This window comes from Arvicola amphibius, chromosome 1, assembly GCF_903992535.2.
Source record: "Arvicola amphibius chromosome 1, mArvAmp1.2, whole genome shotgun sequence".
NCBI classification, from domain to species: Eukaryota; Metazoa; Chordata; class Mammalia; order Rodentia; family Cricetidae; genus Arvicola; species Arvicola amphibius.
This window is the reverse complement of record NC_052047.1, coordinates 142,099,739-142,126,730: the sequence shown is the minus strand read 5'-3', so window position 1 is coordinate 142,126,730 and position 26,992 is coordinate 142,099,739. Positions and strand designations below refer to the sequence as shown.

Below are 26,992 nucleotides of genomic sequence, written 5' to 3'. Positions count from 1 at the left end.
TCAACAGTGAAAAACTTTATTTCATATGTTTAATAGTGACATTCTTCGAGTAGCCCCCATGAAGCAGGTAGGTAGTTTCTCCATCATTTCTTCAGTGTGTCCTGATTATTTCTGGAATCTGCAGATTCTGGGTTTCTACACACTGGCTGATTCATGTGATCACATATAAAAATAAGGAGGTGGCAAGGGTCCAGCTCAGGGCAGCTATCCAGAAGCAAGAGAAAGGCCCTGGCCACCACTCCCTGAAAGTCTGTCTGGCTTTTCTTGCCAGGATCCATCAGTGCTGTTTGTTTCTTCTTTTAAATCCTCTGGCTGCACCCTGGCCAAAACAGACAGTAGAGGGTATTCTGAAAGAGAAAAACGGTCATATCAAACAAAGGCATTATCTCTAACAACACACAGTTTCTCTGTACTTCCTTCACATTTGTATTCTGGAATGTTCTCCTTTGCTCTGTGGAACACTCAGGAAATGGAGTCTGCCCTCTTGGGCCCTAGGATCAGTCCCTGGTCTCAGGCTTGCTTCCTGTGGGATACCTTCCTGGTACCAATGTGCATTTGCTTAGAAGAACTTAGCCAGCAAGGTCGGCTCCTGTTGAGGCCCCTACTGCATCGGTTTCCTGTTATCTCCATTTCTGAAACCTAATCGCCACGGGCAGGCAGGGTACTCACAGGCCAAGGCCCAAACAGCTATGGAAGATGGCTGCTGGGAGGCCATGAGGGACACGCATGTCCATCTTCCTGCCAGTTTGGATTCTGGAGCCACCCCGCCACCCACTACTGTTCAAAAACTTCCCCAAAATAATAGCTGAGGTTGACGTGAGTGTAATGTGTGAAAGACAGTCTGCCAGGCAAACCCAGGAGAAGCAGAGATGACGGTGAAAGGACGGGTGGGGGGTGGGATGGGGTGGGGGTGCCTGCGCCTGCATGGGGGGCACAGGAAAGCGGGGTGGGGGGTGGGATGGGGTGGGGGTGCCTGCGCCTGCATGGGGGGCACAGGAAAGCGGGGTGGGGTGGGATGGGGTGGGGGTGCCTGCATGCGGGGCACAGGAAAGCGGGGTGGGGGGTGGGATGGGGTAGGGGTGCCTGCGCCTGCATGCGGGGCACAGGAAAGCGGGATGGGGGGTGGGATGGGGTAGGGGTGCCTGCGCCTGCACGCGGGGCACAGGAAAGCGGGGTGGGGGTGGGATAGGGTAGGGGTGCCTGTGCCTGCACGCGGGGCACAGGAAAGGCAGGTAACTAGAACCTTCAGGTTGTCCCCTGCCATGAAGCCCATCTTTCTGCCCAGTGTCACCCACTCTCTAGTCTAGGGTCATTAACACACACAGAAGGCTGTGCACACTGACCTGTGACTGTAGGTCCGCCTGCAGGGGGGTGGGGCAGCAGGTTCAGAGAGTTCCATGGCATCACTGTCGTCTTTCAGGGCTCTGGCTGGTGGCTCTGCTGCAGCTGGAATGGCTGGGCTGTAGAGGAAAAGCAGCGAGCAGCAATTGTACCTGGTTCCCCAGTACTAAACTTGCAAGGAAGACACTACTTATTATTTTCCCTGAAAAAAAATTTTTTTTAACTATTTTGGCACATTCTAAGGTTACAATTAAATTTTCAAATTATTGGAAAAAAATGTTTTGTGGCATGGTCACTGGTCATGCATTCATATAACTAAGTCTGATAATTTATAAATTTAAAAATGATTCTTGATCCCTCCCCTTTTTAAAGACAGCTGGGGCCAGGTGCAGTAGTAATCCCAGCACTGGGAAGGGACAGACAGGTAATCTCTGTGAGTTCTAGTGGCTACTCAGGTCTACAAAGTGAGTTCCGGGTGAGCCAGAGCTACAGCGTACACATACTGAGACATCTGCCCCACCCAGGCACAAAAGAAAAAAAGACAGCTGACCAGGAACTTGTTATGCAGACCAGGCTGCCCTCAAATGCAGAGATCTGCTTGCTTCTGCTTTCCAAGTTCTGGGATTAGAGACATGAACCACCATGCTCAGTCCCTACCGGTATTTTTCTTTAAGATTTTTTATCTTTGTATTTATGAATATGTATGTGTTCTCTTCAGTGCGACACATGGGTGGATGTCTACGAGCCAGAAGAAGGCACTGGATCCCTTGGAGCTGAAATTACACACACAGACATAGAGGAATGATGAGGGCTCAGATTCACATGGAGCAGCCCACAAGGCAATAGGCTCTGAAGTTATTTTACACAGAAAGGTGCGCTATTTGAACAAAACAGACTTCAACTCAGGAAGTTTTTATTTATTTATTATGTGTGCTTATGTGTGTATACCCATATGTGTGGTGTATGCGTATGTGTGCAGGACAGAGGCCAACCTTAGGTGTCATTCCTCAGCAGCCGTTTACTTTCTTTTTTTTTTTTTTTTTTTGAGACAGGGTTTCTCACTGGGACCTGGAGCTCACAGATTAGGCTAGGCTAGCTGGCCTAACCCCAGAGACCTCTGTCTCCACTTCCCTGGTGCTAGCATTATATGTGTACACCACCATGCTTGGCTTTTTTTAGGTGACAGGGACAGAACCTCAAGCTTACGCACTTCACCGAATGATCTGTCTCCCCATGCCCAAGCGATGTAATATGTAATGATGATAATTCACTGAAAGCCCTACCCCCCCCCCCTACAGGGTTTCTCCGCAGCTTTGGAACCTGTCTGGAACTAGCTAGACCAGGCTGGCCTTGAACTCACAGAGATCTACCTGCCTCTGCCTTCCGAGTGCTGGGATTAAAGGCGTGCACCACCACCGCCTGGCTCAAAAAGAATCATTTTTTTAAAGGAAGCAAAGAAGCATTACCCTAAGAGTTATTCCGGGAATTTATTTTCCCCAGAGCAGTGTAAACAGTCATGGTAACAGCTTTGTGGATAAGTTTTTAAAAATAAGCAGAGAGAAAAAAAATGAAAACAAAACAAAACTAGGAGTTCCATGGGAGAAGTGTGAAGCGTGCATGCACTGGGACACTCCCCAAATGCCCCTGTTCCCCTGTTGGTAGATTCAGAGGGGCATGCAGGGCACAGACCAGCACAAGCACCCGCTAGTACCACTCCCGCTGCTCCCAGCCAGGAATTGCCCTCCTGTCTCCACCGAAGTATAACCCAAGCATACTAACTCACTGCGCTCAGAGTTCCAGCTACCTGCGTATGAAAACTAAGTCAAGTTTAACTACAGTGTTTGTTCCCTGGCTCAAGACTGGGGACAGTCACAACTGGTTCCCTCACGTACCCTCTGTTTGTCTTGGGCTTATCAAATCGGAAATCCGCAGGGTACAAGTGGAGCCTCACCATGTGATCCTTCCGGTCTTGGCTGGTCTTGAACTTCTCTGGGCAGCCTTCCACCAAGCACTGGTACTACAAAAGACAAGGTGTCACCTCCACTCTCACCCTGCCCTAAGCTCCGATCCCAGGAACCATTGTAGCCGTGCTGAGTGTAGCCAACACCCACCATGTCTTGCCTCTGGGCCAGGATCTGGAACAGAGAGTCGTGCCATTCCAGGATGTGGACATCCAACAAATGGCCAGAGGGGAAGGCCCGGCTGCAGAGGGAGCAGGTGTTTCCATGTAGCATGTGATAGTGGTGCTGGTAGTCCTCTAACGCAGCGAACACTTGGCAGCAGCCAGCCACCTGACAGGTGAACTCGGGCACCCTGGGAAAGGAGGCATGTCACTTGGAAGGATGCCCCCACCCCAGGCAGGAATTCTAGAGGGATTTGAGCTTCCTGTACCACCCCAAGCCTTACTAATAGACTAGGGGAGGGAGGACCCAGCCAAGCCATGCGTGAGCGCGGGCAGGGTGGCGCTAAGCCAATAGGACTCAGGGTGTCAGCTGGGAGGGGTCCGAATCCTAGCCTGTAAGCGGACGGGAGAGGAGGAACCAGGGTAGCGCTAGCAAGCAGAGAAAGGCCTCGAAGCCAAGCTGCTCACGTGGACTTCTCCGGCGTCTCGGACACTTGCGTGAGCATGTCCTGCAAGTAGAGGTGCCGCTGCACGTCCCCATCCTACAGAAGACAGGCGCCAAGAGCCCTGGGTGGACCTGGGTCTCGAAGCCCCGCCCTACAGCTTTGAACCACGCCCCAACCTATAGAGTTGTGTTCAACCCCTAAGTCCTGCCCACAGGTCCCACCCACACAGGCAAGCCCCGCCCAGACTAGCCCCGCCCATAGTCACAGTCCCGCCCCTTCGGCCCCGCCCTGTGTGGCGGGGGCTCAGGAAACCTTCCGCCCAGGTTTTCACGCACCTCAAAGAATTCGTGATCCCGCGGGAAGTGCACGGGGCGCGGTGTGAACCGGAAGGGCGCTGCCCCAGCTGCAGGGTTCCGCTCCACCGGCAGCGGTTCGGCCGCCCCGGGCGCCCCGGCTAGGCGGGAATATAGCGAAGGGGGAAGCAACATCTCCACGGTTGCCGCAGCCCTTCGGCCACCGTCGGCGGGGCGGGGACGGACGTGACGTCTATTAACTTCCTGTGGCAACCCTGCGGGGCGGAACGCGGCGCGGGGAGGCGAGTGAGGGCTGGGTCTGGGTTGTGGCGGGAACCGGGCGGGGCGGGGCTGGAGCCGGACACCGGGACCGGGCACGGAAACCGGACTAGCCTGCAGTGGTAAGAGTCTGATTCTCTTGGGCGTCCGCCGCCGGCAGTTCCGACTGCTAGCCCGGGCCTGCCCCACAGCTCTACGGTGCGACAGTCTCTGGCTGTTTCTGTCCCCTCCAGGCGTCCCGCTGGAGGAGGCAGTGGCCGTGGGAAGTTCACGGTTAAAGTGACCCCCTCTCTCCTGAGAGCCCCGTGGTGACTGCGGAACTGACTTGCCTGTCTTCTGGAGTGAAGGAGTCAGCCCCCGCCCACCTTCAGTAGAGACAGACATGGGAAGAAACCCTAACCTAAATAAAAAGGCGATTGAGATGTGCAGCTGACACGTTCGGGGCTTTAACTTTCCTCCTTTCCTAAAATACTGCAGAGCAGGGCTTACCTGTTAGATAATACCTGTTAGAAGGTATTATCATGGAAGAAGATAGAGAAGCTTAAACGCTCCAAGCTTTCTCAGCCTGCCTGCCTGCCTTCTTTGTCTCCTTCCCTTCCCCCCCTCCTTCCCTCTCTCTCTCTCTCTCTCTTGCTTTTTGGTTTTTTTTTTTTTTTTTTTTTTTTTTGACAGGGTTTCTCTGTGTAACAACCCTGGCTGTCTTGGAACTCACTTTGTAGATCAAATTGGCCTTGAACTACAGAGATTCGCCCGTCTCTGCCTCTGCCTTCTGATTGCTGGGATGTTAAAAAGTCTGCCACCACACCACACACAGCCCTCTTTCTCATACACTTCAGGAGCACCTGCTCAAAGGGTGGCACCAGTTGTCACTCAAAGAAATGCCCCCACAGGATTGCTTACAGGCCAGTCTGGTGGAGACAGTTCCTCAGTTGAGATTTTGTCTTCCTAGATCTGTCTTGGTTTGTGTCAAGTTGGCAAAAAAAACCCGACCAGCACAGACAGGCTGGTTTGTACTATTTTCCAGGAGTGTCTAGTGGTTCTCAACCTTCCTAATGCCTGCGACCCTTTAATACAGTTCCTCATGTTATGGTGACCCCCAACCATAAAATTATTTCATTGCTCTTAGTAACTTTTGCTACTGTTATAAATATCTGATACACAGGATGTCTGATCTGTAGCCCCTGTGAACGGATTGTGGGGTCTCGACCCACAGGTTGAGAATTGCTGCTCGAGATTCCCCTTTTCACACCTTTTCTACTCCCACCCCAAGCCCATTTTTGTCATTGTTCACTGAAAGAATGCACCTGCCTTGCTCATAATTGGTTGCGCCAGACTTTGCCAAGTAAGTTGTGTTCACTCCAGTGCATGTGTAGTGACTGAGAGTGGTAGGAACCAAGGAGGGTGAGAAGATCCAGCAGGCTGTATCTTTCAACTGTGACCTTGTCTTCCCGTACGTAGATGTCACTTTTGTTGATGTTCCTATCTGTGTCCCTTGCCCACTAACTGCCAAGAGTTTAGATATGTCTCCTAGCGCATATCTAAAGCCTTAAAAGAAACTACCGTTTAGAGATGAGAGAAGCCTTTTTTTCTGGAATTATGTATAAATCAGGAAACACGGCAGGCTCCTTGGATATCTGAGAATTTACATGTTTACTTGGATAGGATATTAAACAAGTATCTGTGTAGATGATCTTTCCATGTGAGTAGCTCTGCCCTCTGGGTCTGATGGTCAGGGCTGTGTGTTGGCGGCTCACACCTTTGCCGTCTAGCATGTTGCAGGACAGCCTTCAGGCCTGGGAAACCACATGGTACTGCTGAATTTGGAGAGAGCATATATGAATTTGGAGAGAGCATATGTGGGGGTAGTTTGGGGTTTTGTGTTCTGCTTGCCAGGTAGCTTAAAGCAACTCTTTTTGAGACCTACCAATATTTAAAAAAAAAATATTCCTTGAACGTTTATTTTTAGTTTCGTATGTATAGGTGTTTTGTCTGCATTTTTATCTGTGCCCCATGTGCGTGCAGTGCCAGTATCAGATCTCCTGGAATAGAATTACAGATGGTTTTTGAACTACCGTGTGGGAGTTGGGAACTGAACCCAGGTCCACTGCAGGAGCAGCCAGATGCTCTTAACTGTTGACCTGTGTATCCAGCCCTAAGGGACCTGTCATTTAAAATACTGTCAGTGTCTTAGTATCTCTCTAAAACCAACCAATGCCCGCATTACTTAGTAAGCATAACCAGTTTGCAGATAACAGCAAACATGTTGAAGCAGCATTTGTTTATTTAATCTCCATAGCAACTCTAGGTAGCTCTGTTACTCCCTCTTCTCCTGAGAAACATGTAAGAGGCTAGTTAGCATTTTGTCACATCTTGTTTTAGTTCTTGGAGACACCTGTTTTGACCATTGGTAGAGGTTGATAAACTAAGAAACTGTTTTCTATTACATGGGTTTACAGTGTGAAACTCTCAAGGTAGAGATCCAAGATGGCACTGTTTGTAATTAGCATACTGTGGGAGTATGTGCTGAGTGCCCTTGGCACTGCTTAACTCAAGGCTTGTCTCAGTTGGAGAGATGTTAGCATAGCAGTTCTTAATTTCTGAGTTACAAAACCTTTGAGAATCTACAAGAATGCTCAGAAAATTCACAGGTATGAATAGGAAAGTCTCATCTCCAAGCATAACTTCACTAATGTTTGTAGATCTCAAATTAACAATCCTATAAAAGCTTATTACTATGTTCCTATAATATCCATCAAGTTTATTAGGCTTAATTTTGAATCTGTAGCTAATATCTGTTTTCCTTAATGCTCTTTATTAGTGCTTCTGATACTGACTAGTTCAGCCATCGGTAGAAAGAGTGGAAGACCTCATGTTGCCAGCTATTGGTCCAGGATATTGGTACATCTGTTACCACTAGGACATTATATACAGTCTCCACATGGTCAGCCACTTTCCACTGGAATGATGGGTTAGATGGGATGAAGTCACCAGCTTTTTCCTAACCAGTAGAACATAAGTCTAGAAATTCACATGCTGTCTTCTGCTATTGCACTGTGACATCGGATACAGTTCTGTTTGATTTTGAGCCAAGTTCTTATTGTGCATCCCAGACTAGCTTTGACTGTGATCTTTCTGCCTACCCTCTCACGTTCTGGGGTTACAGCCTCCGAAGTCGTTTTGATCTGCACCACTTTGGCCAATGTCTCTACCTAGAACATCAGGAAAGCTAGAATATGTGGAAATCTTACCTACCTAAAATATCTGTGTATGTTGCCAGGCCTGGGCCAGAAAAGGAAACATTGAAGGCTTTAGAGTGCAAAAAAGGCTGCCAGACTTACACCTTACAGTTAGGGTTTAAGAACTGGGTGTGCCCTCCTGAGTGGGAGGTTTTAATACACCAGGACAAAGACAATAACCTAGGCCTGTGCAAGCGCCTCCAAGGGCAGGGTCTTTGTGTCTGCCCAGGCAGGCCCATGTCACATGAGGATGGCTGGACCAGCAAATGAGAACAGGCTTGTGGAGCTATCATTTACCCGGGACAGCTGGCTCCTGTAATGGTGGTGTGAGCTGGAAAACAACTGGAGGCTCTGTCAATAGGGGCATGACACAGGTGAACGCAGTGACAATGACTGGCAGATCTCAGTAGCATTTTGATAGATCAGACTGTTAGGGACAGGGAGAAGCTCATGATTGACATAATCTTGGCAATGATTTTTATGTCAAAAGCTTGAATCAGTCAAAAGACATTTTAGGTTTTAATTTTGGAAGCCAAAGTAGCCAATCTTGTTTAGGTTTTAATTTTATGAACAGCTTTCTTTCTGCCTTCAGGAGAATATTGCTATGTTGGTGTCTCAGATAAACTATGAGTGAATTTCGGATTCACCGTGATGTCAATGAGCTGCTCAGTCTGCTGCGCATCCATGGCGGGGGCGGGGCTGAGGTCTACATTGACCTGCTGCAGAAGAACCGGACGCCATATGTTACAACCACAGTCTCTGCCCACAGTGCCAAGGTGAGTACCTGTTCCTGATACAGTACCATAGGATGGGGGCCTAAAGGTGCAGCCATGGGTGTGGACACAGCCTAGGGCCATGGGGTTGGCCTGTCCCCAGTAGCCACAGCATGGCTAGTACTGGGCCAACAGCACCTGGTGGATGCTTCCTTTGAAGCTGGCATTCACTGTGCTCTGCTGGTCTTCAGGTTCCTGGCAATAGCTCCTGTTATTTTGTCCATTAAATAAATGAATCAGCAGATGTCCAGAGAGAGAGACTGAACTCTCACTTACACAGTCCTCCTCTGTTCTGGGGAGGAGACTTAATATATGTAAAAATTACTGGGTGGGAAAAGGAAAGCTACTGGTATTAATCACGTTGAAATTTCTTTCAGTTTTTTTATTTGTTTGTTTTTTTCTTTTTGTCTCTCTCTTTCTTTGTGTAGCCTTTGCTGGTCTGAAACTCACTGTATAGGTAGTACAACAGGCTGGCCTTGAACTCAGAGCGATCTGTCTGGGATTAAAGGTGTGTGGCACACCACACCTGGTTCAATTATTTCTTTTTTAAAGAATTCATAATTCAATAATGCATCTTTAATAAAAGATACCTTTGAATTTGAAATCTACTTCTATGTTTTTAAGCTTAAAAATATAGACACTAGAGAGCCGGCTCAGTGGTTAAGAACACTTGCAGTTCTTGCAGAGGTCCTGATTCAGATTCTATTTCCCCACATGGTGGCTCATAACCGTCTGTAACTCCAGTTCCAAAGACTTCAATGCCCTTTATGACTCTGTGGACACTGCTTGCACATGGTGCAGAAATGTACATGTAAGCAAAACACTCAGACACATAATAAAGTAAATCTTTTGAAAGTTAAAATGAAACACTTTGTGAAGCTTCACTTATTTAACCAGTTTAATGATGGCACCAGTGCAGTCAGACGGATTGAGCGGAGCATGGCTCAGGAAACACACACTCATTTGGTTTGTTGCCCAGTCGTTAAACATTGCTGAATGAAACGTCCCTAAATTGGTACAGGCAGTAAGTTCAAGAGGCAGCAAGTGTCAGAGGATGCATGAGCTTGTAGGAGAGTTGAGTGCTCCTAGGCTGTGTGCAGGAGATGGGAGAAATCATAAAGAAGGGTGGCTAGATTTGGTGGACCACTGACATTAATTTCCTGTTTATTTCAGAGATGTGATTGTTTAGCTCACCTAATTCAGCTGTGATTTATTTGTGTTTCCTTTTTTAAGTATTTGATTTGTTACTGTCATTAATTTACTTCTGCTTGTGATTTGAGGTTAAAATTGCAGAATTTTCTCGTACTCCTGAGGACTTCTTAAAGAAATATGATGAACTGAAGTCTAAAAATACAAGGAACCTTGACCCGCTGGTTTACCTGTTATCAAAGCTCACAGAAGACAAAGAGGTGAGCTTCCTGCCTCATCTGCATCAGCACACTTGCTTTGGGGACATTGGAAACACCCCCCAGTGTCTCCACTGAGCCTGGGGTGCAGGTTAAGCCTCTCCTGCACATCCTTTCCCTGCTTTTACTGACTGGCAGCTGTAACTCATGAAGGCAACACTTTGAAGGCATGTGTTTGGCGAAATGTTAGCCTCTCCATACTGAAAGAATACCTGTAAAATTAAAGGGAAGTGGGTGTATTAGCTCATGGCTTCAGTCCCCATTATTTTGGGGTCAGGTTGAGGCAGAATATCAGAGAGTAGCCTGGTAGAGAGGTGACAGAGCTGCTGGCAACTGGAAAGCAGAAAGAAATGGACTAACAGGCAGGAAGAGTTCAGTTTGTGTTATCAGTGAGTTAATCCACTGATAAGGTTAGAGTCTTCATGAACCAACTCTCTTTCAATAACATCACCAGCTGGAGACTGAACCTTTAACATGTGAACCTTTGGGGAAGACATTTCATATCCAAACCATAGCAGTGAATCATAATAACGCGGGATGGGCCAAGACCAGGAAACATGGATGTAGTAGCATGAGGTGTGCATATTTGCTTTTCTCTGATGCCGTGCTGCATGTGTCATGTGTTAGTATGGAGCCAGAGAGTAGTGTGTTGAGCCCGGCTCTCCATCCATGCAGAGGTATATACCAGGCACTAGGACAGACAGGGAAAGTGGCACTGCAGCCTGGGTGCTGTAAGTAGAATGTAGTAGAACATTGGTCCATTGTGGGTAAAATTATGGATTGACTGTCAAAGAAGACTGTAGGCTTTCCGTCCCCTGTTGCTTTGGTGATGTGACAGGTGGTAGAACACAGTGAGCTTTTGTGGCCCGGTGTAACTGGATGATTTTATGTGTTTGCAGACACTGCAGTATTTACAACAAAATGCAAAGGAAAGAGCTGAGCTCGCAGCTAATGCTGCCACCAGCAGCAGCACCAGCTTCAACATTCCTGTTACAGCCTCTAAGATGTCCACACAGGAGCTAGAAGAGCTGAGGAACCAGTTTGGGGGTGTGGCCACAGGCTCCACACTGCAGCAGGTACCAGATCTACTGTGGTCCGCAGGTCCACCCACTGTTTGCAGCAACACTGGGTGCTAGCTGTGCAGATATTTCTATTCCTAGTAAAGAAAAATAATCTGCCATAAGTGAGGCTAAGGCTGATTGTGCTCTATAGTCATAATTCTGACTCATACGAATAAGCAGTGCGGTGAGGGTCTGACCATGTCCACCTGCCGTGTATCCGAGCCAGCACCAGTTGTGATTCCTACCAGAATCTGTGACAGTTTCTAATACAATAGCACTTTTTAAATCACCAGTTATTTCCTCTAGGTTATATTCTCCTGTTGTAATTGCTGCTGCTTGGATTTATCCTGCCTCACACTGACCTTTTTGTGAGCTTCGAGAGTCATAGCCATCACATGCCTGCATTTGAGACCCTCAGACCCCTCTTCACAGCCCCAGCTCTGTAAAGTACCCTAGCCTCCCCTCTGTTTGCTGAGCACGAGCACAGAGGACACTGCAAAATCTTTTAGGTATATCCCTGTACCATTGCCCTCATACCTCTCATGCTGTGTGACCTACAAGTATGCAGAGCTAAGTTGGTGCTTCCAAAAGTTGCCACGCATTGTTAGCCTCTGGTTGTTAGTCTCCCTGGAAGGCCAGTGTTGTGTGCATGGCCTAGAATCTAGCCGTTGTCATGGGCTTTCTCCATATGGCAAGGATGTATGTCAGTTGCTAATTCCTGTCTTATTTCAGCAAGTGGCATTTGATCTAGTCACTGCTAAGAAAATTGATTTTGGTTCTTCCTGGTTTATGTCCTGATCTGACACAGCTCTGAGGTAAAATGCAGACATTCCTCCATGGCCCCCATGGCTCCCGTAGCTGGTGCTCTGATGCCTGTGGGCTCCTTGCTGGACAGAGAGACCTTCAGAGGGCCTGGCTCTCTTGTTCCTAGGCCCAGATGTTGTGATGGGCAGATAGAAATATGTCGCCTTTTTAAGTAAGATCAAATGTCCTATGTGCTGAAACGATGGACTTTTTCTATGCAAAAGGTGTGTTAATTTGTGTAGATATCTTAGTTTTGTTTGCACTGTGGTATATTTTTTTGTTTTTGTTTTTTAAAATGTCCTTACTAGTCTCTGGAACTTACAAGAAAGATGCTTCGAGACAAACAGAACAAAAAAAATTCAGGCCAGCCCCTTCCGGTCTTCCCAGCATGGGTATATGAGAGGCCAACACTGGCTGGAGATTTCCTGATTGGTTCGGGCTTAAGCTCAGACACAGCTTTGCCTATAGGTATGTGATGGATTTCTTCCTGACACCTGAGAACTTCTCCCTGCTTGCATGTGCTTCAGCAGGCTGGGGAACTATGGGTGTCACACTGAAGCCCAGAGGACTTGATGTGGTTGTTGTGCATTCCTCCTGCCAGACCTTTGGGACAGTCCGAAGCTGGTCTCCCAGGCTGTGCACAGATGAGCGGACCAGGAGGACACATTTTTCTGAAGAGATCTGTGATTACTACAGAGTCCATCAAATATTAGTACCGTGTTTACAAAGGCCTTAGAAGTTGTGACTACTTGACAGCACACTGTTTCAGGGCAGGTTCTTGCAATCTGAGATGTGTGTGATGCATGCCATGGGCGGCATGAAATCCACAGTATTTTTTCAGATCATATGAAATTTTATACATTCGTGTAGCATACATATGGTATCCTACCCCTTTGATGGCAGCCCCAATTCAGGAGGAACGTGGAGTGGTGTGCCTTGCCACGTTCATGAGTCCTGGGTAGTGTCGGTGTGTTGGTGCAGAGGTCTACTGTCACCTTTAGAAATACCCTACAGGGCTATTAGACAAATTCAGTGTTTTTTCCTGTCCCTAAGCAGACATATTCTGCTGCAAGTTAATGGGAAGGTAGAGACAGCTGGTTTTACGTCATGGACTTCTTGTTTGCAGTGTTGGTATTTACCTAATTGTCACCTGTCCCATCACCTGGTAGAGGTAACTGCATTCCTATCTATACACGGACCATGTGGTCAGCATAGTCATTGTCCTTGGTGGAACCTCAACCTTAGACCTTCTCTTTCTGCAGCCTGAGGGTGTAATTGGTGTTCTGCATACTGTGTCCTCAGGACTCGTTCCTATGGGATTCCACTCTCTTCAGCAATACTTAGCATCATGAATCAACGTTTCCCCGATTGTCCCAGCTCTGTGCCCTTCCACCTGCTCTTTCCAGTAAGCTCCCCTGTCTTCTCACATTGCCTCTGCTCCTTGAAGTTTAGTCCTGGACCCACCTTTATCTCCCCTTTCCAAGTGGCTAGGTAAACTTTGTCACCTATTGCCGCTCTGCTGCTGTACCTGCCACCCTCCAGTGGCTTACTCACACCTATAACTGTTGAACCTTGAAATTCAGTAAGTTTGACTAAGCAACTAGTTTTCTGTTTTATTACTTAATCCAAGTAGCTATGGCATCATGCAGGGGCATGAATCTGACAACCAATCTTCCTCCCCTTTCTGTAGTTTCTGAACTTCCTGTAAACATAGCTAGAGCCTACTTTCAGTGCAAGGCCTGAGTCTTGGATCAGCCTGTCCAGTGACAACCCTAGCGCCCGCCCCCCAGAAACCCTGATAGTTTGCCCAGGCTGGCCCCTTCTGGCCCTCGAGCTCCATTTTTCACTCAGGCCCCGCATACCAGCCAAGTTTGCTATCTCAGGGTGTTTGCACATTTGTTCCCCAACTCCTTCAGACCTCAGCCTGAAGATCTGGCAATACTTGCCTATTGTTCTTTGTCCTTCCTTGGTTAGGGGTGGGACTTTGTGCTCATTTTCCTTTCAGTGCTGGGACCCGGTCTTATTTAAAACTGTACGCGTCTTGTGCCTGCCGCCACAGTCTCCGACGTGCACCGGTCCTGCTGTGTCTTGAAGACATTGTTTAATTGGCTTCTTTTTAATGGTGATGATCTCTTTAGAAACCACGCCTACCTTAGCTGCAGTCTCACACGGGCTTTTCTGAGGAGTCTTTCTTTACACTTTGCATTTTATTTTAGGCTCCCAGTTCTCACTGTAAAACCCATCTAAAAGAAGTCTGGGGGCTAAAAGGAGAGATGGCTCAAAGGTTAAGAACATTGACTGCTCTTCCACAGGTCCTGAGTTCTAGTACCAGTTGATGGCTCACAACAGTCTATAAATGAGATCTGGTGCCCTCTTCTGGCATTCAGACAGAACACTATATAATAAATAAAAAATTAATAAATAAGTCTTTTAAAAAAAAAAAAAGTTGGAGGGGGGCCTGGAATAAACATGTCATAGCCTAAATGAATGACTGCCTCAAAGTTACCTACCAGGATTAATTAATTGGTCTATTACTTTTAGACTCAGACGCAGAAATTTTCAGGGCACAAATTGTGTGAAGACAAATTCTTGGCCAAAATGTAGCACAAGTGGCCTCAAGTCTGTGTTCCTCTCTGACACCTGAGAAGCCTGCCTTTCACTCTCTATTCCTAATGTATTCTGGTCATTGCCACTCAAGACTTGCCCATTTGTTGGGGAATATTATTTTAAGATGTGTTGCTTTTGTGTATGCTGCATTTGTTTAACTCTGTGAAGCTGTGAGTCTTTGCTTGTCTAAAACTCCTGATGGTCCTAATAAAGAGCTGAATGGTCAATAGCAAGGCAGGAACAAGGATAGGCGGGGCTGGCAGGCAGAGAGGATAAATAGGAGAAACAAGGAAGAGGAGGAGCAAGAGAACAAGAAGGAGGAGAGGACAGGGGGTCGAGTCACCCATTGCTTAAATTCTAGGCTCCTCCAGCCTGCATTTCTAAACATTTCCACTTTCTTCCCACAAACTAATCCAAAGCATATGAACCACTTGGCCAGGTTTAACAGAACTTGTTCATATCAACTTTCTGTATTGTTATTTTTGCTGTGACCAAAATAATGCAGAGGACAACTTAAAGTTGGAAGGGTTTTGGCAGGGCAATCTCAGAGATTTTAGCTAATGTCCTTTGGTCTGTTCATTGTGGGCCCTCAGATGAGGCATCACATCAGGAGTGTGTGGTAGAAAGCTGTTCATTTTGTGGACAGGAAGCAGATTAAGGAAAGAGCTGAGGATCCTGTATAACCTTCAAAGGTATTCCTCCAGTGTCCTACTTCTATAAGTCCTGTGTCCTGAGGTTTCTGCACCTACCAGTAGAGCTACCAAGTAGGGATCAAGCTTCAACACAACCTGTGGAGTGTGTTCATATTCAAACCATATCAGGGAATCGCTTCCGCTTTCCATCCATCTGTGTACAAGAGAAGATGGTAAGTAAGGTTATGGAGCCAAAGTCTAGTGTTGCCTCTGCCTTGCAGGTACACTGCCCTTGGCCTCCCAGGAATCAGCAGTGGTGGAAGATCTGCTCTATGTGCTTGTGGGTGTGGATGGCAGGTACATCACTGCTCAGCCCTTGGCTGGGAGACAGAACCGTACCTTCCTTGTGGACCCCAACCTGGACCTGTCCATCCGGGAGCTGGTAAACAGAATCCTCCCTGTGGCTGCCAGCTACTCTACAGTAACCAGGTGGGTCCTTCATAAATTTTGAAGAGCCTGTGAGTCACCAATCCCTATCCTGACTCAGTTTAACTCTTACTGCCACAGATTCTCATTGGCTATAAGTACTGAAGTGACTAATTTGCTTCTTGGATAAGAATGGGATTTGGAATGGGCTCAACTTTGTTTGGAAATTTAGCCCCTTCCCAGGTGTCTCATGTATCTTTGCTGTAGGTTCATTGAGGAGAAATCGTCGTTCGAATATGGGCAGGTGAACCATGCCTTGGCTGCTGCTATGAGGACCCTGGTAAAGGAATACTTGATCCTGGTCACACAACTGGAACAGCTGCACAGGCAGGGCCTCCTGTCGCTGCAGAAGCTCTGGTTCTACATCCAGCCAGCCATGCGGACCATCGACATCCTCGCCTCTCTTGGTGCGGACTGCTGGTGGAGGGGCTGTAGGTGGAGGGCTCCCTAAGGCAGCGCATGGCAGGCCATTCTGGTAGCAGGGTGGTGCGGCAAAGCACTTGTCATATCTTGTTTTAATGAACTGTAGAAGGAAGGTGCCAGAGCATCTTTCTTTTTTCTTGTTTTTTGAGTCAGGGTCTCATTATGATGTGTGCCATCATATCGGGCCTGGAAGCTTTTCTTGATTGACCTCATTAGCAACTGAAGCTTTAGCATCTGAGCATGGTATCTTGGGATAGGTCCTACCTGCCTGCTAGGGGTGCATAGACACCTGGGAGTGAGCCACCCCTTTCTATCCACAGCCACCTCAGTGGATAAAGGCGAGTGTGTGGGCGGATTGACGCTGAGCCTTCTCCATGATAGGAGCTTCAACTACACAGGGGACAGCCAGGCGCAAGAGCTGTGCCTCTATCTGACCAAGGCGGCCAGTGCACCCTACTTTGAGATCCTGGAGAAGTGGATCTATAGGGGCATTATTCATGACCCATACAGGTAGGCCTATAGGTGCCCGACACCTTTCACCTGGACTCTCCACTATGTGATAGCCTCTGAGAAGGGACATGCCAGATGCAAGTCCTCAACACAGCAGTCAGCCAGGAGCTGAGGGGGTGTGTCACTCACTCAGCTACCTTTCAGTGGCTTTATCCTGTTGAATGAGGAACATTGGGTTCTAAATCTGGAGCCCATGTCCTTACCTCCATGTGGTTGTGTGTGCCACCTTGGCATGATACCTTTGAACATGTAAATGACTAGTTCATAGAGAACTCCGTTCTCTTGTACTGGGGATGAAACCCAGGCCTTGCATGTGCTCTATCACAGTGGGCCTAGTGTTTCTTTACTGAGGGGCCAAATAGAATCTGGTGTGGTGAGCCTAGAAAGCAATGCCATTTCCATCTGACTACAGGGAAATGGGTCTTAAAACTCTATGGGAAGGATCTGATTCTGTTGGTGATGGACCCAGGACAAGTCATTCTGTGTCCATCCTTTGACCATAATGGAAAAGTAGGGAAGAAGCCACCTAGCTCTTCCTCAAAGTAGACACCTGCTCCCAAGTGAGGCTACAATTACTCAGTGGTTGTGCAGGTGTTTCTAGAAGCATGTGACCACCTCGAGGTTGGCCAGGCTTCCCCTATAGTACCCTGAGAGACTGTGTAACTTGCAGTGAGTTCATGGTGGAGGAACACGAACTGCAGAAGGAGAAGATCCAGGAGGATTACAATGACAAGTACTGGGACCAGCGCTATACTGTGCTGCCACAGCAGATCCCATCCTTCCTGCAGAAGGTAGCAGGCAAGATCCTCAGCACAGGTAACTACTTGGCTCTCTCACTAGGGAGGTCAGTGGCCTCTTCACAGCCTTCCAGCTCCTCTGCCCCTGGAGGTGATGTAGCTGGGAATAACCTATTAGCCTGAACTGTTAGCTACTGGTAGTTCCTAACTCTCCATGGCTTCATTCTGCCCCCAATCTGGAAGCTATCTGCCTTACACATAGCTTTCTCTCTTGGGTCTTAACCTCTAAAACTCCATTCTATAGCAAGAAAAGCCATGAGGAACCCACACCTCCCAGGCCAACTGTGTCCTTTAGTTTCATTGCACAGGTTAGGCCTGATGTAGATATTAGGCAAGTGTTTGGGGCCTTGGCATGTATGCTCTGCTTTGTGAGCTTAGCAGCATCAGAAAGGGCTAGGAGATGATTCAGCAACCTAGCTCTCAAGGCTTTTTCAAAATCCTTCCCATGAGGGTTTGGAAAGTATGCTCTGGAATTGCCTGTCAGACTCTGTGTTTCAGCTTTGGATTACAAACCCCATTTATGATTTTTAAAATATACTTGAAATAAAATGATTAAAATGAAAAAAAAAAATCCTTCCCATGAAGTACAGTCCTCAGGAGCCATTGCAGGCCACTATTGCACAATCTTTTCAGGGGCAGGAAGCAAACTACCTCATGTTTTGCCCACTACCTCATGTTAGATTTGTGTCATAAAGCTCCAACTTGAGATACAACATGTACAGCGATACTGAATCCACCTTCCTCTTTTCATTTATTTATTTATTTTTTTCAGGAAAATATCTAAATGTGGTCAGAGAATGTGGTCATGATGTCACCTGTCCCGTAGCCAAGGAGATCATCTACACACTCAAAGAGCGAGCATACGTGGAACAGATTGAGAAAGCATTCAACTATGCCAGCAAGGTGCTGCTGGACTTCCTCATGGAGGAGAAGGAGCTGGTGGCCCACCTGAGGTTAGACTTCACTTCATATCCATGTGACTGAGAGTAGAATGTCCCTCTTAGCAACTTTTTTTTGTCTCTGCACAGGCTCTCTGCCACCCTACTGTGAGGTGCCAGGGTCTTGGTTCCCTATCCTGTCCAAGCCAACAAGTCTCTCAGCTCCTTGCTGTCCCCTCCCCTGCCATGTCCGAACAGTCGCTCCATGTCCCATGGAGAACTGCCAAGCCTCTATTGTATATGTTGAAGGTTGGGTTCAAACACCTCATCTCCACTCCCACCCCCCGCCACAGGTCCATCAAACGCTACTTCCTGATGGACCAGGGGGACTTCTTTGTGCATTTCATGGACCTTACTGAGGAGGAGCTCAGGAAGCCAGTAGAGGACATCACACCCACACGCCTAGAGGCTCTGTTGGAGCTGGCCCTGCGAATGAGCACTGCTAACACTGACCCCTTCAAAGATGACCTCAAGGTGAGTGCAGTTAGTCACGGCACATGGCTTCTGAGACATTAGAGTGAGCACCCTGTGTTCGTCCTTATTTCTGAGAACACTAGCTTGTAAACACTTTGTTTGGCTCTGTGTCTGCTCTCACAAGGGACGCTGGTGTGTGCTTTTCTTGTGGGTTTGGTTTGCACCTGTGCCAGATTAGGTTCTCCTCACCTCACAGAGTGTATGGAGATAGATGCCGCTTCTTTATGTTCTTAGGTGTGGTGAGTGCTCGGTGAGTTACTTGAGTTCTGTCACTCGGCTTTTTCTGGGAGATTCTGCATCAAGGCTCTATCTCATGCAGGTCAAGGTCTTTCCTAACATCTGCTTCTAGAGTTCATCCTGTATGTTTCTGTCACCATCAACAGGGTGTGCAATTGCTGCCATGCAGTGCAGAAAGCTATTGTGGTCTAGAAAGCTGGCAGTAAGAACTCCACTTCCATCTCTCTGACTCCAGTGGTTTGTGTCTTCTTTTCTCCCTCACGTAACTGAAAGGTTGTCAGTTCATTGATGTTTTTAAGAACTCAGTTTTATTACTTTTCTCCCTTTCTATTCTTTGTTTCTATTAACTTGTTTCTGTTAGCATAGGGCTTAGTTTCTGTTCTTATTTTTTTGAGGTTTGAAGTTAGGCTATTTTAGCATGCTTTGTTTTCATTTGTTTCAAGAGATTCTGTAATTTCCTCATGATTTCTTCTTTAGTGATTTGTTTTGTTTAATTTCCACTAATTGGTACATTTTCAGGGTTTTCTCCTGTTACTTAGGATTTTTTGTTTTTTAAATATTGTTTATTTTACTATAAACTTGTGGGTATTTTGCCTGCATGTGTATCTTTGCACCATATGTGTGCAGTGCCTGTGGAGGGCAGACGAGAGCATCCAATCCCCTGGAACTGGAGTTACAGACAGTTGTGAGCCATCATGTGGGTGCTGGGAATTGAACCTGGGTCCTCTGAAAGAGTAGCCGGTGCTCTTTAACCATTGAGCCATATTTCCAGCACTGTTACTTAGTTTTAACTTCAGCTGCCATGCTGGTAGAGTGTGCTTTGTGTAGTATCAGTTGTAAAGTACCACGGCGTGTCCTGGGATTCCACATGGGTTCTTCCTCTGCTGTGCAGGTCTTGGATGGTTCTTAGTGCTGTCCATGTGGCTTCCATCTATTACTGAGAGTGGGCCTGAGTCTCCAGTTTTCTCCTAGAACTTCATTTTTCCTTGCAGTTCTGCTCTTCTTCATATATTTCTGGATCTCTTGTTAGGTACAGGAGTAATTTTATGGGGTACATTCCTAGTGACAGTCTGTGGCCTGATCATCCAGGTGGACCACACAAGAGCCATCTCGGGTGCTGGCCATGGGGCAAATGATAGTAATGTCTGCTCACGGGATGTCCCCATCTGTGTTACTTTGACAGGCAGGATTAGAGTGGTCTACATTTTCATGACTGTTAGGAGGTTGTGAGCATTTGATTTGTTCATGAGCTCTTTGTGTTTTTCCCTCCTTTATTCTCTGTGCTTTTATATTCTTGTCTTTTATATTCTGTGTCTTTCATGTTTTACAGGAGCCCGTGCCACACTGGCATGTGGTTGGCTCTTAATAAGAATTTTAATAATTAATTTTGTAGACAGTACTGTCTATAATAATTATTGTCATATACTAGTATGCTTCATCTTCACAGGTAAAGTAAAAAGTCTTCACTTCTAAGATTTATTCAGTTTCCCCTATGGTTTCTCATTTATAACAGCAACAGTAGAAACATTTAAAATGCTGTTTTAGGACTGGAGAGATGGTTCTGTGGTTCAGAGTTATCTTAGGCTTCTAATGCTGTGATAAGCACCTTGCGGGAATGGGTTTATTTCAGCTTACAGTTCTACATCATACTCCATCACTGATGGAAGTCAGAACAGCAACTCAAACAGGGAGGACCCTGGAGGCAGGAGCTGATGAACGGACCACAGAGGAGTACTGCTTACTGCCTTGCACCTCATGGCTTGCTCAGCCTGCTTTCTTATAAAACCCAGGACCACCTGCCCAGGGTAGCATCCACCCACAATGGATTGGGTGATCCCACATCAGTCACTAATACAATCTACTACAGACCTGCCTATGGGCTAGTTAATAAGCACCTTCATAATTGACATTCCCTTTTTTCAAATGACTCTCGTTAGTATCGATTTGACATAAAACTAACCAAAACACAAAAGTGTTTACTGTTTTTGCAGAGAACCTGGGTTTGATTCCCAGTAATCACACTGGGCAGCCTGTATCTTTAGTTCCAGTGGATCTGATGCCCTCTTCCCACTTCCACAGGCACCAAATGTTCATATATATATATATATATATATATATATATATGTATGTATGTATGTATATATGTATATATATATATCCATACATAAACACATACGCACATAATAGAAACATGAGTCCTTATGTAAGTAAGCATCCTGTGTTTTTTCTTCCATTTTGATAGAAGGTGATTTAATTTAATTTTTCCTGTGTGGTACTGTAGAAAGACTTAGAACCTCACACATGCCATTGTACTACATTAATCCCAACCTAACATTGTATTTTGGAGACAAGGTCTCTACATAGCCCTGGCTGTCTTGGACTTTACTATGTAGACCAGGCTGGCGTTCAGTTCACATAGATCTGTCTCTGCCTCCCAAGTGCTGGCATTAAAGATGTGGGTCTTTGTTCTGGCTCTAAACCTAACTTATTAATTAAGGGTTATCAGTGGGTGGTTAGCTTCTAATAGTATTTAAGAAACTTGCTTGCTTTTCTAACTCCATTCAGGAGTAGGTAAGAGTTAAGACAATTCTGCATACATCATTTTTTTTTTCTTTTTCCCCAAGATTGACCTGATGCCTCATGACCTCATCACTCAGCTTTTGCGGGTTCTGGCCATTGAGACCAAGCAGGAGAAGGCAATGACTCATGCTGACCCCACGGAGCTCACACTGAGTGGTCTGGAGGCCTTCTCCTTTGACTACGTTGTCAAGTGGCCCCTGTCACTGATTATCAATAGGTGAGGCCTACATGACCCAGGCCACATATGATCGAGCCAAGTGCTTGCCACTGAACTCTACCCTGACCTGACTTTTTAGTTAAGGCTTTCCAGTTGGTGTTTAACCTCTCATAGTATTTAAGAAACTTAATTGCTTTTCCAGCTCAGTGCAGGTATGGGTAGGAGTCAGAACTGCCTCTTTGGACAGCCTCATGCTGCAGGATGCTGGGTTGCTCTTGCTGTCTGTTGGTGCCACCCTGCAGATAGCCAGGAGCACAGGCTGCCTTGCCAAGGTTCCTGACATGTCCCTCTTTGCAGGAAGGCACTCACCCGCTACCAGATGCTCTTCCGGCACATGTTCTACTGCAAGCACGTGGAGCGGCAGCTCTGCAGTGTCTGGATCAGCAACAAGACTGCCAAGCAGTACGCGCTGCACTCAGCAAAGTGGTATGTCCTCTTTTGCCCTCCCTGTCATTCTAAGAAGAGTGGCTTTGCGCTTTAGGTGTTTGGAAAAATTGTTTGAAAGTCACTGTAGCTTTACTGTTTTCATAATTCTCTACTAACTGCACACTCACTGTCTATATCCTCATAGAGCTGACTTCCAGGCTTGGTCTGCATCACACAAGCCCCTCCCTATATTCCCTCTTCTTCAGTACACAGAGCAATAAGTGCTGGGAAGTGCTCTGGTAGTAATCTTTTGTACACTAGTGTGTGGAAAGGTTGAGGGTAAAATTTCAAGAATTTGCCTCAGGATGATAGGCAATGGTGGCACACACCTTTAGTCCCAGCCCTCAGGAGGCAGAGGCAGACAAATCTCTGAGTTTGAGGCTAGCCTGGTCTACAGAGTGAGTTCCAGGGCAGCCAGGGCTACACAGAGAAACCCTGTCTCAAAAAAAAAAAAACAAAAACAAAAACAAAGAATTGACCTCAGCTGGAGCAGTGACCTGGGTTAAGAGCATGTGGTGCTCTTGCAGAGGACCAGAGCTCTGTTCCCAGCGCCACACTGAAAAGCTCATTAGCACATGTAACTCCAGCTCCAAGGGATGATCATTTTCTGGCACCTGTGGGCATTTGCACCTACATGAGGATACCACATACATTACACATATATACATAATTAAAAAAGAAATCTGAAAAAAAATTGTCCTGGTAAAACACAAGCTTGTGGAGCCAGCCATGGTCATAGTTCTTGGTATTAGCACCTACCTGGTGCCTTAGCTACTTTTCTACTGCTGTGATCAAACACTATGACCAAAGCAGTGTATAAAAGAAAGAGTCTATTTTGGGCTTATAATTCCAGAGGGATAAGAGCCCACTACTGCTATGGTGGGGAGCATGGCAGCTGGAACAACAGCTAAGCACTCACAGCTTGAATAGAAAGCAGGAGACAGTGAGAGATCTCAAATGGTGCTACCCTTTTGAAACCTCAAAAACTACCACCAGTAGCAAGCTTCGTCCAACAAGGCTGGACATCCTAAGCCTCCCCAGACAGCCACCATCTGGGAACATGCCATCCAAACCTCCACACCTGTACTGAGTAACTTAGCTACAGATCCTGCCCTGCCTCTCCATGGTATGGCTAGTTGGCACACTCTTTCAGGATACAGGGGAATAAGAGTTGTGCTGAGTAGGATATTTACTTGACACCCTGATGAAGCCAGAAGTGAGTGTCCTCAGACTTCAGCATTGAGGCACCTTCCTTGTTAATGTCCTTTGTCCCTGAGTCTGAACCATCATCACATGAGAGGTAGGATCACTCACGAGAGTCTACTCTGCAGTGGAGTTGGGGGCAGGAGCCATCACTGTACTGCACGTAGTTTGTGATGATTCTCATTACATCCTCAGTAACTATTGTTTCCGCACTCAGGTTTGCTGGTGCTTTCACTTTGCGGCAGCGAATGCTCAACTTTGTCCAGAATATTCAGTACTACATGATGTTTGAAGTGATGGAACCAACCTGGCACATCCTTGAGAAAAACCTGAAATCTGTGAGTTTCTGCTCTGCAGAAATACATGTAGCATCTGAAAGGCTCTTTCCCAGCCAGAGTGCATTTCATAGCACCGGCATGTGTAGCCAGGTGTCATGGTGGCCACAGAAATGTCCACAGTCTCACATCTGCCTGCTTCCTTCTCATGTGCAGACAGGGCTTCCATCCAGCATGGTACATGAGAGAGGAGACAGAAAAAGACGGGGTAGCGACATAGTCTCTAAGAGATGACAGGCCTGTAGAGACAACGGAAATGTACAGGCAGTAGAGCACCAAACAGAACTGAAAGCCACATGCACAGTAACTTCAGGGAAGTCTCAGGCCTTTGTTTGCAGGCTTCCAACATTGACGACGTGCTTGGCCACCACACAAGTTTCCTTGACAACTGCCTGAAGGAGTGCATGCTGACCAACCCTGAGCTGCTGAAGGTTTTCTCCAAGCTAATGTCTGTGTGTGTCATGTTCACCAACTGTATGCAGGTGAGGACAAGGAGGCAACATGGGACTGTTTAATGTCCAGGCACGCCAGTCTGTCCCACAGCTTCTGCCCTTCAGAGCCCCTGGTCTTTGTGGCCAGTCCATCCCATTCTGGCAGGGAAGCTATTTAGGGGCCCTGCCTTATTTCTCATAGTATCCCTGGTACTGGTCTCTGTCTTAGGCCTCTTCTGAATGCTTTTGCATTCATTTGTCAAAACTTAGTATTAAAGTTGTCACAAGCACTTGTCCAAAATAATGCAGAAAATATCAGGTAACAAAAGGGTAGCCCAAGGTCTCTGGGCTGGAGGATGCTGGGAGCCAAGTGCTCTTCAGGCAGCACTCTGGAGCAGATAGGAGGTAGGAGATCTAGGTGGTGATGGGTTATAGAGGAGACAGGGCTGTGAAACTCATTCTTTAGGTGTTTAGAGGCCATGATAATTCCCACATATGAAAACATGAAACAACTATAATTTTATGAAAATCAGTTGATAATCATTGAGAAATGTAGCTTTGCAAATGCTGAGAACTAACATCCTGTCTACAGCTTTGTGTCCCTGTGTCTCTGGGTTGGGTACTGTGTGCCTGTAAGTACTTGCTGTCTTGTTATGGTATGCTGTGTCTGGAACTAATCATAACCTTTCCTCATGACCTACCCTTAGAAATTTACACAGAGCATGAAACTGGACAGTGAACTAGGCCGGCTGACACTCGAGCAGGGTATTGCACAGGGGCCACCCACAGAGACTGAGCGGATTGAGGATCGCCCCCGGAAGGAGCCTACCAGGAAGGTATGTGACCGTGGGGCTTGTCCAGAAAGACTGTCTTTCTAGTCAGCTGTGGCAGTGTTGGCATTGCAAACTTAAGAAAATAAAACCTTAATCAAAACAAATACAAAGCCAGGTATGGTGGCATATACCTGGAATTCCAACACTTGGGAAGTGGAAGCAGGATCGGTTGTTCAGCGCCAGCTTTAGCTCCATAACAAGTTTGAGACCAGACCTGTCTCCAAAAAAAACCAAAAAAACAAAAAAGCAAACAAAATAACATTAACCATTTTTAACCCTTTCCTGGTTATCACCCATGTGATGGGGGAAAAAACGGGTCCTGCAGTTAGGTTCAAAACACAGCCACTAGAGTCCTTCCTTTTCTCACCACAGAGCCTCCAGACATCTGGTCTCCAGAGTGTGGCCAAGTCATCTATACAACAGTATTGTGTGGAGTAGGCCTGACTGCCCTAGAGAACAGAGCTTTGCTTGGCTGCAGTTGGTGCTTAGTGCTTATCCCTGTTCAGAACAGTCAGTTGGTACTGATGACCTATGCAGCCTTTAGGATTCATGGCCACGAGTTGGCAATTGGGGGATGGTCTGGGAGCATGTGAGGGTCAGAAGCCAAGGACAAAAGGAGATAAGGTCTGTCCTCCTTGCTTCTTAGTGGTCAGGAGGAAAGCACACCAGTGCTGAAATCAGACCTGTAGAGAGCATGCAGTACCCCACTGTTGGTTCTCCATGCTGTGAGCCTGGAGAAGCCCCAGTTGGCCTGTTGCCCTAGTATTTCTCCATTTGCTGTGTTCTGATACCCCAGCTTCCCATCTTCTATCATAACGGGAACATCACAACTTCTCTCATTAACAACATTTGGAGGGTAGAGGCAGGAGGATCAAGCATTCAAGGTGAGTTCCAGGCCAGCCTGGACAACATGAGACTCTGTCTCCAAAAAAGAGCCAGAAGTGGTGGCACATGCTGTAATTCCTACACTCAGAAGGCTGTGGTAGGGGAATCACAAGCCAGCCTGAGCTATGGTAAAAACAGTCTGTCTCAAAACTAAGACAAGTAACACAAAAAGGGAAGAACATCCTTGTAGCTGGCAGAGAGGCTAAGTGCCTACCTGGTAACTGATACTGAGCTCCCTGGGGTTTGTCTCCAGCACCTGTCTGATCATGTGGATACTCCTCAGCTGGCCTCTGGGTTCGAGGCCACCATCAATAACTTTGACAAAAACTTTTCTGCCCATCTTCTTGATTTACTGGACCGACTAAGCGTCTACAGCACCAGTAACTATGAACATGGCATGGCCAGTGTCATCTCCAGGTAAGTAACACCCTTGCTGACTTTGAAGCCTAGCCCTGTCATCTGCTTTCACTGTAGCCCTTGCTCCGCGTATCCCTAGCAGCAGGCATCCTAATCTGGGCAAAGGTGGAAGAAGGAAGAGGGGCCAGCTGTGAATACTCTGGTGAAGGGGTGTCTGCTTATCACTGGGATAGGAAGGGGCTCTGACTTCATCCAGGAATTGGGTACCATCCCTGAATTACCCTTTGAAAAGTGCTAGTTTGTACACTGGAATCCTCTGGTACATTGTGCCGTCCTACAATGCCCTAGTTTCAAGGGTTCCTAGCACCGAAAGTCACTGTCAGGCTTCCCAAGCCTGAGGCACCCTCAGAATTCCATTGCCAGGAGATGCTGTGTGATAGGAACCCTCACCCATGGTTGTCAATAAAGCCCACCAGGGTTGAGACCTGCAAGGGTATCCATGCACTGGCAGGTGGAGCATGCCCTTCCCTCTACCTGGAAGAGGTCCTAGTTGTGTCTGTTACTAACCTTTACGTGATTGGGAGAAGTGGGGTTGCCACATGGACAACCCATGGCAGATGTTGTATATCTTCTCAGCTTGGGCTGGACTCTGCCTATCCTGGAGTTTCCCTAACACTCCTTTCCCTCCTCTAAAGGCTGGATTTCAATGGTTTCTATGCCGAACGCCTGGAACGTCTGTCTGCAGAGAGGAGTCAGAAGGCTGCCCCCCAAGTGCCCATCCCAAGGGGGCCCCCAGCATCAACACCCAGAGTGGCCATCCCTGCACAATGAGCTCCCTTTTTAAATATCATCTTTCTGAA

At 47.1% G+C, this 26,992-nt stretch overlaps 2 protein-coding genes across 3 annotated transcripts; one reads left to right on the top strand and one right to left on the bottom strand.

Annotated features, from left to right (window-relative positions):
* Nucleotides 1-4,443, bottom strand: Znf511 (zinc finger protein 511). Its single transcript, XM_038310177.1, has 6 exons — nucleotides 4,245-4,443; nucleotides 3,932-4,005; nucleotides 3,453-3,654; nucleotides 3,234-3,358; nucleotides 1,344-1,460; nucleotides 1-347 (listed from the first exon to the last, which is right to left on the bottom strand). Exons 1-6 carry the CDS (start codon nucleotides 4,395-4,397, stop codon nucleotides 278-280), a joined length of 741 nt encoding a protein of 246 aa, XP_038166105.1. The 5' UTR covers nucleotides 4,398-4,443; the 3' UTR covers nucleotides 1-277.
* On the top strand, nucleotides 4,223-26,992 carry Tubgcp2 (tubulin gamma complex associated protein 2). Of its 2 annotated transcripts, none has more exons than XM_038310166.2 (18): nucleotides 4,223-4,504; nucleotides 8,310-8,493; nucleotides 9,771-9,899; nucleotides 10,796-10,972; nucleotides 12,070-12,229; nucleotides 15,282-15,489; nucleotides 15,694-15,893; nucleotides 16,230-16,419; nucleotides 17,090-17,235; nucleotides 17,989-18,169; nucleotides 18,448-18,628; nucleotides 21,490-21,662; nucleotides 21,960-22,088; nucleotides 23,509-23,629; nucleotides 23,965-24,108; nucleotides 24,765-24,893; nucleotides 26,029-26,192; nucleotides 26,828-26,992. In XM_038310166.2, the coding sequence occupies exons 2-18, from the start codon at nucleotides 8,344-8,346 to the stop codon at nucleotides 26,961-26,963; spliced, it is 2,718 nt and encodes a 905-aa protein (XP_038166094.1). In that variant the 5' UTR covers nucleotides 4,223-4,504; nucleotides 8,310-8,343; the 3' UTR covers nucleotides 26,964-26,992. The 2 variants fall into 2 exon arrangements, with proteins under 2 accessions (XP_038166094.1, XP_038166084.1); XM_038310156.2 differs by having other exon boundaries at nucleotides 4,491-4,603.

Coding starts and splice junctions, on each gene's coding strand:
- Znf511 (XM_038310177.1), bottom strand. CDS start 4,397: ATGTTGCTTCCCCCTTCGCTATATTCCCGCCTAGCCGGGGCGCCCGGG. Junction 4,006..4,244: donor GGGATCACGAATTCTTTGAG/GTGCGTGAAAAC, acceptor TGTCTTCTGTAG/GATGGGGACGTGCAGCGGCA. Junction 1,461..3,233: donor AAGCCCAAGACAAACAGAGG/GTACGTGAGGGA, acceptor TTTCCTCTACAG/CCCAGCCATTCCAGCTGCAG.
- Tubgcp2 (XM_038310166.2), top strand. CDS start 8,344: ATGAGTGAATTTCGGATTCACCGTGATGTCAATGAGCTGCTCAGTCTG. Junction 10,973..12,069: donor CAGGCTCCACACTGCAGCAG/GTACCAGATCTA, acceptor TGTCCTTACTAG/TCTCTGGAACTTACAAGAAA. Junction 18,629..21,489: donor CCTTCAAAGATGACCTCAAG/GTGAGTGCAGTT, acceptor TTTTTCCCCAAG/ATTGACCTGATGCCTCATGA.